The sequence below is a fragment of the Rosa rugosa genome, chromosome 6 (assembly GCF_958449725.1).
Source record: "Rosa rugosa chromosome 6, drRosRugo1.1, whole genome shotgun sequence".
NCBI lineage: Eukaryota > Viridiplantae > Streptophyta > Magnoliopsida > Rosales > Rosaceae > Rosa > Rosa rugosa.
The window spans coordinates 50,881,978-50,893,355 of record NC_084825.1 but is presented as its reverse complement, the minus strand read 5'-3'; the positions used below and the strand labels follow the sequence as shown (position 1 = coordinate 50,893,355).

Here is an 11,378-nt window from a genome sequence, read left to right as displayed (position 1 = left end):
AGCGCCATATATGAACTTTCAAATCATCTATTTTTTTACAAATCCTAAGTTTTACAAGGCTCCACATAACCTCTAAAATTTATAATAGAGCGTCAGTAACAAAAAGGTAAATAACGAGGTAAGTAGGTGAAAAAGGTAAAAACCCAAAAAAAGGAAGGAAATCCCGCGCGAGTGAGATTGGAGGGAAGGGAGATAAATCGGATAATAATCCCTCCCAAAATTTTGGACAAAGTAAGAAACGTTTCGTCGCCGTTATCTAACTCTCGCCGATAAACCGCCGTCATGACCTCCGTCACGCTCTCTCTTCCCCCCACTCCCGCCCCCACGCGCCTCCGCACAATCAAGCCTCGACTCGCTTCCCTCTACCAACCTCTCCGCCAATCCTATTCCTTCCCGCGCTTCTCACTCCACCGCCTCCCTGACCTCACCGCCGCCTCCGCCTACGTGTCCGGACCCGGCTCCGACCCTATTGTGACCGAGCCCGACCCGAAATTCGACGAGCCGGAGTCAAAAGTCCAGCCGCCGAGTGTGATTAGCTGGGGGCTACTCTTGAGCCTTCTGCTCAAGCACAAGCTCAGACTGGCAATTTCCGCTTTTGCCCTCGTCGGCTGCAGCGCTTGCACTCTTTCAATGCCGATATTTTCAGGTAACAGAGAGAGTCAGAATTTCAGTTCGTGAATTTCAATTTCGAAAACAATAATGTTGATTTTTTTATTTTTTTTGCATCGTAGGACGGTTTTTCGAAGTTCTGATAGGGAAGAGAACAGAGCCATTGTGGAAATTGCTGAGTAAAGTCGGAGTTTTGTATGCTTTGGAGCCGATTTTAACTGTTGTTTTCGTTGTTAATATGAATACTGTATGGGAAAAGGTCATGTCCGCGCTTAGAGCTCAGATTTTCGGCAGGGTTTTGATTCAGAAGGTAGAATTCAGTTATTGCATTTTCGTACCGCTGGCTTTGAAGTCTCCTTACCATTTGTTGTTTCATTGTGGTTTTTTTGTTTGTTTATGCTTGTAGGTCGAGTTTTTTGACCGTTACAAGGTATGTATTGTGTATTTATTTGAGGAATTTGTATGATCCTGTGTTCCTGTGCTATATGATTGAGTTTGAGTTTGCTTCATATAGGTTGGTGAATTGACGGGATTGTTAACGTCTGATTTGGGTTCTCTTAAAAATGTTGTGAGCGAAAACATTTCAAGGGACCGCGGATTCAGGGCACTTACTGAGGCAAGCAACTCTACACCAAACACAAAGGGGGCTTTATGTTGCCTCCATTTAAGCATGTAATACCTGATTTTGATCTTATGGCATTCACTTTTTCATTTTTCACCACTACAGCACCAAAAAAATTCTCGATAATCAGATTTTGTTTTGACATTGTGTGATTGTTTGGGGATGTGAATCATGTGATTACTAAAATTGTACAAATGAAATTTTTGTACTACGAAATGGAACTTCAAAAGTAATCCTATGCAAAGGAATCTTATTTTTGGGTTCAGTTTTCAAAGTAGTACCCATATTCATGTAGGCCCATTAAATCTCCTGTTTATTTGTTCTTGTAGGTTACTGGAACAATGTGCATACTCTTTGTTTTGGCTCCCCAACTTGCACCAATCCTTGGCCTTCTGATGCTCACCGTGTCTGTTTTAGTTGGTATTTATCTTGTCTTCAAGACTGTCTTTGAGACTGTCTCACAGTAGTCTTTAAGCAGGAAATTTTGGTGTCTTGTTGGTTGAAACATATTTTTCCCTGATTCTGACTACTATCAATTTTCTTAAGCTTTGTACAAGAGATCAACTGTGCCTGTTTTCAAGGCACATGGAATGGCTCAAGCATTCATATCTGATTGTGTGACGGAAACTTTTTCTGCCATACGTACTGTAAGTTGTCTGAAATTGTTGACTACATATTTTTTGCACCATTTGAATTTTAAAATAATTATTTCTTTACAAATTAGTCTCTTCATTCAGAAAAGGAGTGTCATTTAAGAATTTCTATACACTTTATGACTGATATGGTAACTGCATGCTGTTGTAGGTAAGATCCTTTGGTGGGGAAAAGCGCCAAATGCTAATGTTTGGTAAACAGGTAAAATAACACAAACTAGTAAATATAAAAACCGGAAAGCCCTTCAGGTGCTTAGCATTTTCTTTATGAGCTTGGCAGGTGCTTGCTTACCAGCGCAGTGGAATAAAGCTTGGGGTTTTCAAATCCATTAATGAATCGTTGACTAGAGTTGTTGTGTATATATCTCTATTAGCCTTATATTCTCTTGGAGGAAGCAAAGTGAAGGCGGTAAGCACTTGTAACCCTTCTCAAGCGTGATTCAGATTCAGATTCAGATTCAGTCCTTCTCTTGCCATCTCTTCCTTATACTTTATCTTATGATATTGATGACATCCCCCATTAATCTAATTTTTGTTAATCTCACTAGGCAAAGTAGAAACAGCCCTTGAATCATTATTTATTATACTCATACTCACAGTCAACTTCTTTTCTGAACTTTTCCTGCTTGTAGGGTGAACTCTCTGTTGGAACTGTGGCTTCTTTCATTGGTTATACTTTCACATTAACATTCGCCGTAGGTCACCTCCTTATGCTTTTTATACCTTTGTGATATCCTCTCATGGCTTGTGATAAGTGTTTGATGTAACCTGCTTCTCAGGTTCAAGGCCTGGTTAACACATTTGGAGATCTTCGTGGAACTTTTGCTGCAGTGGAGAGGATTAACTCTGTTTTATCTGGGGTAGAAATCGATGAAGCCCTTGCTTATGGCTTAGAAAGGGAAATGCAACAAAAGAAAGTACTTGATGAAGATTACAGATTGTTCCTCATTGATGGTTCCAATGAGAAAAACCAGTCGGTAAATACGCATTACATGTCAGCTCTGAAATCAGCCAGCAATGTTGGACGCTTAGCTTGGTCTGGCGATGTTTGTCTCGAAGGTATCTAGAATGCAGTTTCATACATTCTCTTTGAGGTGCAATGACTGTTAAGTATTCCGTGTGTTTATTTTGCATTGTGTGTCTGTGTGTGTATGTGTGCATGTCTCAATAGGTGAGAGTACAAGACAAGGCTTCCCATAATATTGTTATATGAAATGTGTACTGTTTACTGCTTAGTTTCCTATAAAAAATATGCAGTGTTCCAATGTGCCAATGAGTAACCTAATTTCATTCTGCAGATGTGCATTTCTCTTATCCTTTGAGACCTGATGTAGAAATTCTGAATGGTCTAAATCTAACGCTAAAGTGTGGAACTGTAACTGCTCTAGTTGGTTCAAGCGGTGCTGGAAAAAGTACTGTTGTACAGCTATTGGCACGTTTCTATGAGGTTTTCTTTCTCTTATCTTTCAATGTTCGAAAAATTATTTTCATTTGACTCGTCTTTAATAGATGACAACCCATATGAGTTTAAGTATCCTTGCAGCCAACTTCAGGTCGTATAACAGTTGGAGGAGAGGATGCTAGAACATTTGACAAGAGTGAATGGGCACGAGTCGTCTCTATAGTGAACCAAGTAACTTCTTTACTCTGCTCAGATATGATATAACACTTCACATAATACATAATTAAAAATATAACATATTTTTTTCCTTTGGTGCTATAATTGATTCATATATCCTAGTGTCTAATTTGCTGGTGTAACAACTCGTCAAATTGTAGAATATGGATAGCAACCTAAGTTACCTTGGATTAGTATTTGAGGGTTCTCATTGTCCTTCAAATTGTATAGGTTAATGCATTTTTGACTGATTTTGATCATAGTCTTTATCCAATGAAGGTTACCTATGTTGTATACCTTTTTTCTTTCTTTTTTCATTAGCTTGCATTTCTAAATTGTACAAACGTATTAGTTCTTGATGAATGCACTTATTTGTAGATTGGTCATATTGATTCCTGCAAACATATCATTCCTTTTCAATTGAAAACTGTGTGCCTCTCTTTTCATTGAAGGACCAATTGACTGGGTAGGTCTATAGTTAGTGTGAAGTGCCAATAATTACTTTTATTGTGCATTGATGGCAAACAAATCCACCGCAGAACAAAGTTGAATAATGCTAAGAGGCGCAGAATAGTATTTTTGACCTTTCTCCGCTTGTAATTATACAGGAACCTGTTCTTTTTTCGGTATCAGTTGGAGAAAATATTGCATATGGGCTTCCAGATGATCATGTATCCAAAGATGACGTAATAAAGGCTGCAAAAGCTGCAAATGCTCATGAATTCATAATTTCACTTCCACAGGTTAAACCACCTTACAGCACGTTATGTTTTACTCTGCTAGTTTGTGTTGTTTACTGATGCTTCTTTAAATCTTGAAAGGGTTATGACACACTAGTTGGTGAACGTGGAGGTCTACTTAGTGGAGGCCAGAGACAGGTAGGGAGAAGAAGTTTCAAGAGACTGAGAGAGAGGATGAGAAATTTCAATTTGCTTGACACTTTTGCTTTTTATTTCACTCTGCAGAGAATCGCAATTGCAAGAGCTCTGCTTAAGAATTCCCCAATCCTTATACTTGATGAGGTAAATCTATGCTCGCTAATCTATCTATTTATAAATTAGTGTGTAATAGTTGAGGAACAAACTTGTTTCGAACTATGGTAAATTAGTGACAAATGAATCTGGTAGCGTATCAAATGACTCTCAACATTTTTCTTCCATGTTCTTCGGCTTTCCTTTTTGTGGCAGTAGATTTTTCTAAGCCAACCCGAGATTAGGCTTCTTCATTTAAGTTATTTGTTGAATGCAGGCCACCAGTGCATTGGATGCAGTTAGTGAGCGCCTAGTCCAGGATGCATTGAATCATCTGATGAAACAGCGGACAACGTTGGTGATTGCTCACCGGTTAAGCACGGTTCAAAATGCCCATCAAATTGCATTGTGTTCTGAGGGGAAGATAGCTGAACTAGGGACGCACTCCGAACTATTGGCCAAGAAAGGTCAATATGCTTCATTGGTTGGCACTCAGAGACTTGCATTCGAGTGACTCAACGCAGAAAAATGATTTGCTGTAAATTGTTTTCATGAGCAGTTTTCTTACCCTATATGAAGCAGTCAAACCCAGTTATATGTTAATGTACATTATATACTGTGGTTACCATTATACAAGAATCAGAAATAAAATTTTGTACCTTCCGCACATTAAAAGAACCTATTGGTGCCAAATCTTGTAAACATTGACTCACACTTGAGAACTCCTGCTTATGAAAGGGAAACTTAGGCCACTGCACAAAACGGTCGTGGGCTAATATTAGACACATGTGTGACATATTTGTTATCGGTGTTGTTTTTGTAACTCCATTGATGGATGTTTTTGTTATTGTGCCAGTTGAAACCCACAGAATTTGAGTAGAAAGGTCATATACAGCATAAACATTTTAACAGCATGCTCCATTTGTTGGTGCTTGTTAAATTGAAATCGTATATAGTATTTTGGTTTGGATTCATACACAGACCAAGTAGTTTTTGGTTCCACATTATAGAAAAATCAAATTCTAAGTCTAAGAAGTAGACAAAGAAATAATAGCATTCATGCCTGCAAGGCATTCAGTAGGGAGGCCAAGGAAGGTGTTAATGAAAAAGTCATCAATGGGATCAACAGTTGCCACTCCAACCAATTTGCAGTTTCCTAGTTCATCCAACCTCTCCCCTTTTCCACTTCTCATTGTTCCTTTCGATTCCTCAGATGTCAAAACCGTCTCCACTACAAGCGGAGGAGCTCTATAGATGCTTCCAACCGAAAACCAGAACTTGGCCTTGAACTCAAGATCAACCTACAAACAGTGCCATCATCATATACATTGCATTTTCAAAAATATTCTAGTTAATGACTCTGGTTGAAGCATAGTGAGTGCAACATAGTGTCTACCTTGCCGGATTCTTGATTGATGCTGCCACGAAAAAGCTCCGGGACAATGTCAATCTTCAAAAACGGTGGCAATGGCAATCCAAGAAACTTTGTTGTTGAAGTCTGCAATGGTGGGATGTAGAGTGTTTCAATGTCAAATGACACTGAAACTTCACCACTCGAGTTGCTGCTTCCTGTTGTTCCAGACCCGGTTCCTCCGCCACCTTCAGCATTGTATTCAAAATCGGGATATCTGGCTATGCCAAGCTTGCAGGCGCTCAAGGTCTTGAACTTGACAGTGTAAAGCTTAGAGTTTTGATATTGGGTTTGAGAGTCTGTGGTGGTGGAAGAGAAGGAGATGGTTTTTGTTCTAGGCCTCTGCTGCTTGGTTGGGATCTTCCAAAGAATTGGAGGGTTTGAGTTGTTTATCTTGCAACCCATTTGCCAGTACCTCCTTCTGGGTCTTGTGAAGGTAGAGTGGAAGGTTTTGGGTTTTCTGAAGAAGCTGTGAGAGTTGACTGTGTAACAATTCCCTTTCTGTTTCAGTTTTCCTTTTTAAATGAAGCACTGAAAAACTTGAGGCTGGTTTTGAGTAGAAAACCTCATCCTTATATGGGATAATTAATATCTATATAGTGACTGGTTGAGCAATTGACACTTGGGCATAGACAAACCTAAGGAAGAAACAAATAATAAATATGGTACTAGTCCCCAAAGAGAGACATTGGCATCTGACTGGCCAAAGCTTCCATTGATGCATATTGTAATAGTTTCAAGTCTATGATGAAATAAGCAACTTTTCTTTTGGTGCAAGAAATGGGTAATAGATAGAATGGTGTCTTTTAAAGTAAGGAAAGCAAACCATGGATAATATCACATGATCTCTTTTGCCTACATAGCAAAGTAAAGAAAGACCAGATAGTAAGATTGCAAACTAGGAAAGCATTATGTGAAAAATCACTTTATACAAAAGGGCCAAGCTCATTGTCCATAACTGGGTACTCCGCCAACCTACCACTAAAATCCAAAAATCACTCTCCATAACCATTAGAACTTAGAAGACATCACTTATCACACCTCCTACACAAAGCTAGTGAAAAGTGGCACCAAGCATCAGCAATCAGCCCATTGGGAACATGATACCTCACTCGAGCGTGTTAATTCGGCACACTGCCTTTTTTTTACTCTTTCCTACCTACTGGTAAAAGCCAAATCATCATCATACTTGCAACTAACATCAAAAGTGGCACTAAGCATCAGGAATTAGCAACATGATACACTGTCAGGTCAACAAACAAGAGACGATCGTAGAGAAGTGGTAAGATGTGTGCATGATGACCAGCGGATGATTGATTCGTTGACCATGAAATCTAGTTGCTCGTGCTCACCGAGTCCAATTGTGCGGTTCCTCTTGCTGTGGATGCCCAATGTCCTAGACCCAGTTGTCACCCCGGATCTTTTAGCTACTGCTGGTCTGTTAATCATTCCTCTAGCTTCAAGCCTAAATGAAAGGGAATCTGATAATAGGAGCAACTTCCCTGAGCTTGTCTCTGCATCACAGTACATCAATATGATATTATATGAGATTTTTGATGACTAGTGCAGGGAGCTAGAAAATGCAATTCAAAATACCTTGATGAACTGCATCTATGCTGGCTGAGAACTCCACCGAACAACTACGTTCCTCAACCACAGAACTGGGGCTGAAGAATGCAAAGCTTGGCATTGAGGAAATAGGGGAGGAGAATTCCAGGCAATTGGAGACGTCAGTGCTACGGAATGACAACCCACCAGATGCCAAGCAAGGAGTAGATGGCTCTACCAGCAAAGGAGAAAAAGATGACCTGCTTGTGAATGTAGGGGATTGGGCTTCACATATACTAGGTGATGCGGTACCAAAGCTGATGTCCTGACTCCTGGACATAAATGAGGTGGTAAATGAGCTACTGCCCCCATCACATTCTTTATAACCTAGATTTTTACATTGACTAGGTTGTTTAGAAAGGGATTCAGTACTCCTCATCCAGGAATGCTCTGCAAAAGGAGGGGAAAAAAAAAGAAAGAAGGAAGATTAGAAAGAGTTTTCCCAATTACAATCAGAAAGAGTTATTATTCAATAAGATTAGAAGAAGAAGAAGAAGAAGGGGGAAAAAAAGGTGCAACACAAAGACACTGTGCGGACTTGGAGAACTCATTGATGCACAAATTTTTCCTCACAAGATATTGCTTTCTCAGACGTATTACAGCTTTCAGGAAAAGATCAATTTATATTAATTTGCACAGTAAATTTGCAGCCATTCATAAATGACCACATGTTGATGCAATATCATTGTATATATTTGCTCCTAAGACTCCCTACCCACCATCTTATGTAAGGTGTCAATTAAAAAGGAATCTTCTTGTCATGCTTCTAAATTTCTAATAAGGCCCTCTGCTAAAATTTAACGCTATATTACCAAATTTTGATGAAGTTTTAGAGAATAAAGAATTTTCAGTTATCACCTCCCACAGTTCAAATATGCAAACAGGAATCCAAAATGGAATAACTGTATTTAACAGCTACAGACTTTTAGCATCTGAGATCAGCATTTGAGCAAACTCTGTTACTGCAATCATTATTTAACCTACCTAAAACCTGGTGAGCGGTGAGCCTTTTAGAAGGATCTTTACAGAGCATTCCTCGAATCAAATCATTAGCTGATTCAGTAATGCCATCCCAGGGATCAGATGGGAACCTCAGATCAGCTGTCCTAACAGCATCAAATATGCTTGACTTTGTCTTCCCCCAAAATGGTGGCATTCCGCTGAGAAGAATGTAAAGAATTACCCCTGCACTCCAAACATCAGCAGCTTGGTTATAGCCCCCGGCAAGTACCTCAGGCGCTATATAAAACGGACTTCCCACCAAACCATGCAAACTCTGGCCTGCTTGAACAAAAATATTGTCAAATATCTGACATCAAAGTTTAAGGGCAACAGCTAACCAAAAGTGGAATAAAAAACTCATCAAAAGCAAAGAAACTTTGGAAGTACCAGGCTTGATGTAAGTTGCAAGACCAAAGTCTGCCAATTTTATAGGAGATGAGGAGGCTTTTGTGGCCAACAGAATATTCTCAGGCTTCAAATCTCTGTGGACAACCCCATTTTCATGACAGTATAAAACTACCTGAATCAGATGCCTAAAGAGAACCCTTGCATCAGATTCAGAGAAATGCCCGTGCTTCTCTAACTGGTGGAAAAGCTCCCCTCCTGCACAGAGCTCCATCACCAAATGAACGTACTCTTCCTCTTCATAAACCGCCTTGAGATCTACAACATTTGGGTGCCCAGACAACCTGGTCATGATTTCAATCTCAAGCTTGATGCTACTGACATCATCTGAGGTCACTAATCGATCTTTAGCTATTGATTTGCATGCCAAAACCTCTCCCGTAAACTTATCAGTGCACACCCTAATAACACCAAATTGACCCCAACCTAATTGCTCTCCAAGAATATACTGGTCTTTTAGATTTGAGGTCTCATTTGCATCCAAGATGGAGGACGTTAAGCTCGAGACTTTGTAAGAATTGCATAGCCGTGTTGATGGTTCCCTGTTGCTGCTGCTCTTGGCAACAGCCATACCGATATCCAGCTCCTCAGCCAGCCAAGAATCTGACAATCCTCGCTCAGAATTTGTTCTTTCCAAGTATGCAGCTTATTTCACCGCCCTTTTCCAACTGAACAGAAAAAGGCCCAAGTTTTAAGTCAATATCTTGATTCTTTTGCTTCAGTATGTATTCCCCAAAGCATAATGAGTCAAAATCAGAAGAGGAGCTTCTTCTAGGTAGTTATACAAGTTGAAGATTACGCTTGCTCCAACTAAAACAGTAAGAACAACAAAAGCTCAAACTTTCAGCTGGGAATTCCTTCTGACCATGACTGGATCACCCGGATCTGGTTGGAAATATTGATTGCCGAGACTCAGTCTCCCGGATTAAACTGAAAAGTAAACCGATTTTCAACAATTAACCAATAGAGAAAATTCAAGACTTTTGGGAAAAATATACTCCTTTGGTTTCTACTAACACTGTTTATGTTTTTGGAACTTATCGAGCTTCAAAACCAAACAGTTCATTAGAAAATTAAATTCAGTTTTGCCACAGATCTCTTCATACACCATCCAAAGAAGACAAACCAAACTATTTCCACAATTCATACGAACAGATCAATCAAATAATCATCAATAACAACCACAATCTGCCCTATTCATCTCGCAAAAAGCAAAGCCCCCAAACCCATCAACCCAAAAGTTCCCAACTTTACAAACAAATACCAAATTCAAACAAAACCCACCACAAATTCAGCTCAAACCAAGGCTCCCAGATCCAAATTTCCCACCACCCACACAAATTCCAACTCTCAAATGAACCCCCACATTCCCAAAACCCACCAACAAAGCTCCCAACTTTATAAACAAACCCCCAAATTCAACACAACCCATCACAATTCAGCTTCAAACAAAGCAACCCAGATCCCAAAATTTCAAAAACCCACATTCCCAAATACAATAACAGAGAGGTTTTGAGAGGCTAAGTACCTGTAGAGAGAGCACAAATTGGAAGCAGTGGTTTGCTGAGCTCCCCAAGACAGAGGTTTCTGTCCTGTGGGCTCTCTCTCTCTCTCTTCTGCTTTGGATTTGAGTCAGCTTCAACTTCTTCTTGTTTCTGATGTTGAGGGTTTGGCTCTCCTTGTCCTAGTTTATCTAGCTCCCTCCCCTTTTTTTTATTTTTTGTTTTTTTTTTTTTTTTCAAAATAGAGGGATTCTCTAATTCTCTACTCGCGCGTTGGTTAGGAATACCCAAGTACTCGCCCTCCTTACCACTTTCCTTTTCCAATAGCTTCCTATGCAAACAAGAAAAGCAACTTTCCGTTTCGGGCAACTTTGTAACGGTTGCATCGAAGACACTCGCATCAATCCAACAACCCTGTAGCTCTCTCTCTGTTTTTTTTTTTTTTTTTTAGGTGAAGAAAAATAGGGTTTATTTCACCACAAAAGTAGCGAATTCGATCAAGGTAACTATATACTTACTGTGTTTTAAATATAATTAATTTGATTAACATTAAAATTTCTATAGAGAATGACTACTATCAGATATTGATTATATTTTAGATATCATTTGTAATATAGTATATTATATGTAGAGGCTAGAGAAGATGATTGGTTTTCAATTTTTATCTAAACTTTTCGTACTGCCTTTCTGACCGGGACATTAATTACCTGAAGAACTCTTATCTCCTAAGCTTCTTCTATCCTCTCTCTTCCTTCTTTTGTTTTGATTTTTTTTTTTATCTGATTTGTTTTTGAAATTATTTGACCTAGAAAGAAGACGGAAGAACGTGCATGTTGTTATTTTGAATTCATGGCTGCTTGAAAAAATAAGAAATGCAGAATGTGTCGTCTTCTAGACGCCAAAAAGTTTTCTACTATTCTAGAGAGTTTGAGAATTGACTGGTAATTTAGTCCGGAACGAGATCAAGGATTCAAGGA

General features: G+C 39.3%; 3 protein-coding genes across 3 annotated transcripts; 1 reads left to right on the top strand and 2 right to left on the bottom strand.

The window, feature by feature from the left end:
* The first annotated feature begins 177 nt into the window (after window positions 1-177).
* LOC133717441 (ABC transporter B family member 28) lies at window positions 178-5,258 on the top strand. Its single transcript, XM_062144160.1, has 16 exons — window positions 178-646; window positions 732-919; window positions 1,016-1,039; window positions 1,124-1,225; window positions 1,561-1,651; window positions 1,778-1,878; window positions 2,036-2,086; window positions 2,165-2,293; window positions 2,517-2,579; window positions 2,664-2,943; window positions 3,183-3,331; window positions 3,428-3,517; window positions 4,111-4,245; window positions 4,324-4,380; window positions 4,468-4,524; window positions 4,751-5,258. Exons 1-16 carry the CDS (start codon window positions 283-285, stop codon window positions 4,985-4,987), a joined length of 2,118 nt encoding a protein of 705 aa, XP_062000144.1. The 5' UTR covers window positions 178-282; the 3' UTR covers window positions 4,988-5,258.
* Window positions 5,259-5,351: 93 nt separating this feature from the next.
* On the bottom strand, window positions 5,352-6,437 carry LOC133717444 (uncharacterized). Its single transcript, XM_062144163.1, has 2 exons — window positions 5,870-6,437; window positions 5,352-5,774 (listed from the first exon to the last, which is right to left on the bottom strand). The coding sequence occupies exons 1-2, from the start codon at window positions 6,287-6,289 to the stop codon at window positions 5,502-5,504; spliced, it is 693 nt and encodes a 230-aa protein (XP_062000147.1). The 5' UTR covers window positions 6,290-6,437; the 3' UTR covers window positions 5,352-5,501.
* A 315-nt stretch (window positions 6,438-6,752) lies between these two features.
* LOC133717442 (calcium-dependent protein kinase 26-like) lies at window positions 6,753-10,590 on the bottom strand. The gene is made up of 5 exons (XM_062144161.1): window positions 10,428-10,590; window positions 8,882-9,829; window positions 8,477-8,773; window positions 7,481-7,882; window positions 6,753-7,398 (listed from the first exon to the last, which is right to left on the bottom strand). The coding sequence occupies exons 2-5, from the start codon at window positions 9,468-9,470 to the stop codon at window positions 7,136-7,138; spliced, it is 1,551 nt and encodes a 516-aa protein (XP_062000145.1). The 5' UTR covers window positions 9,471-9,829; window positions 10,428-10,590; the 3' UTR covers window positions 6,753-7,135.
* Window positions 10,591-11,378: the final 788 nt, after the last annotated feature.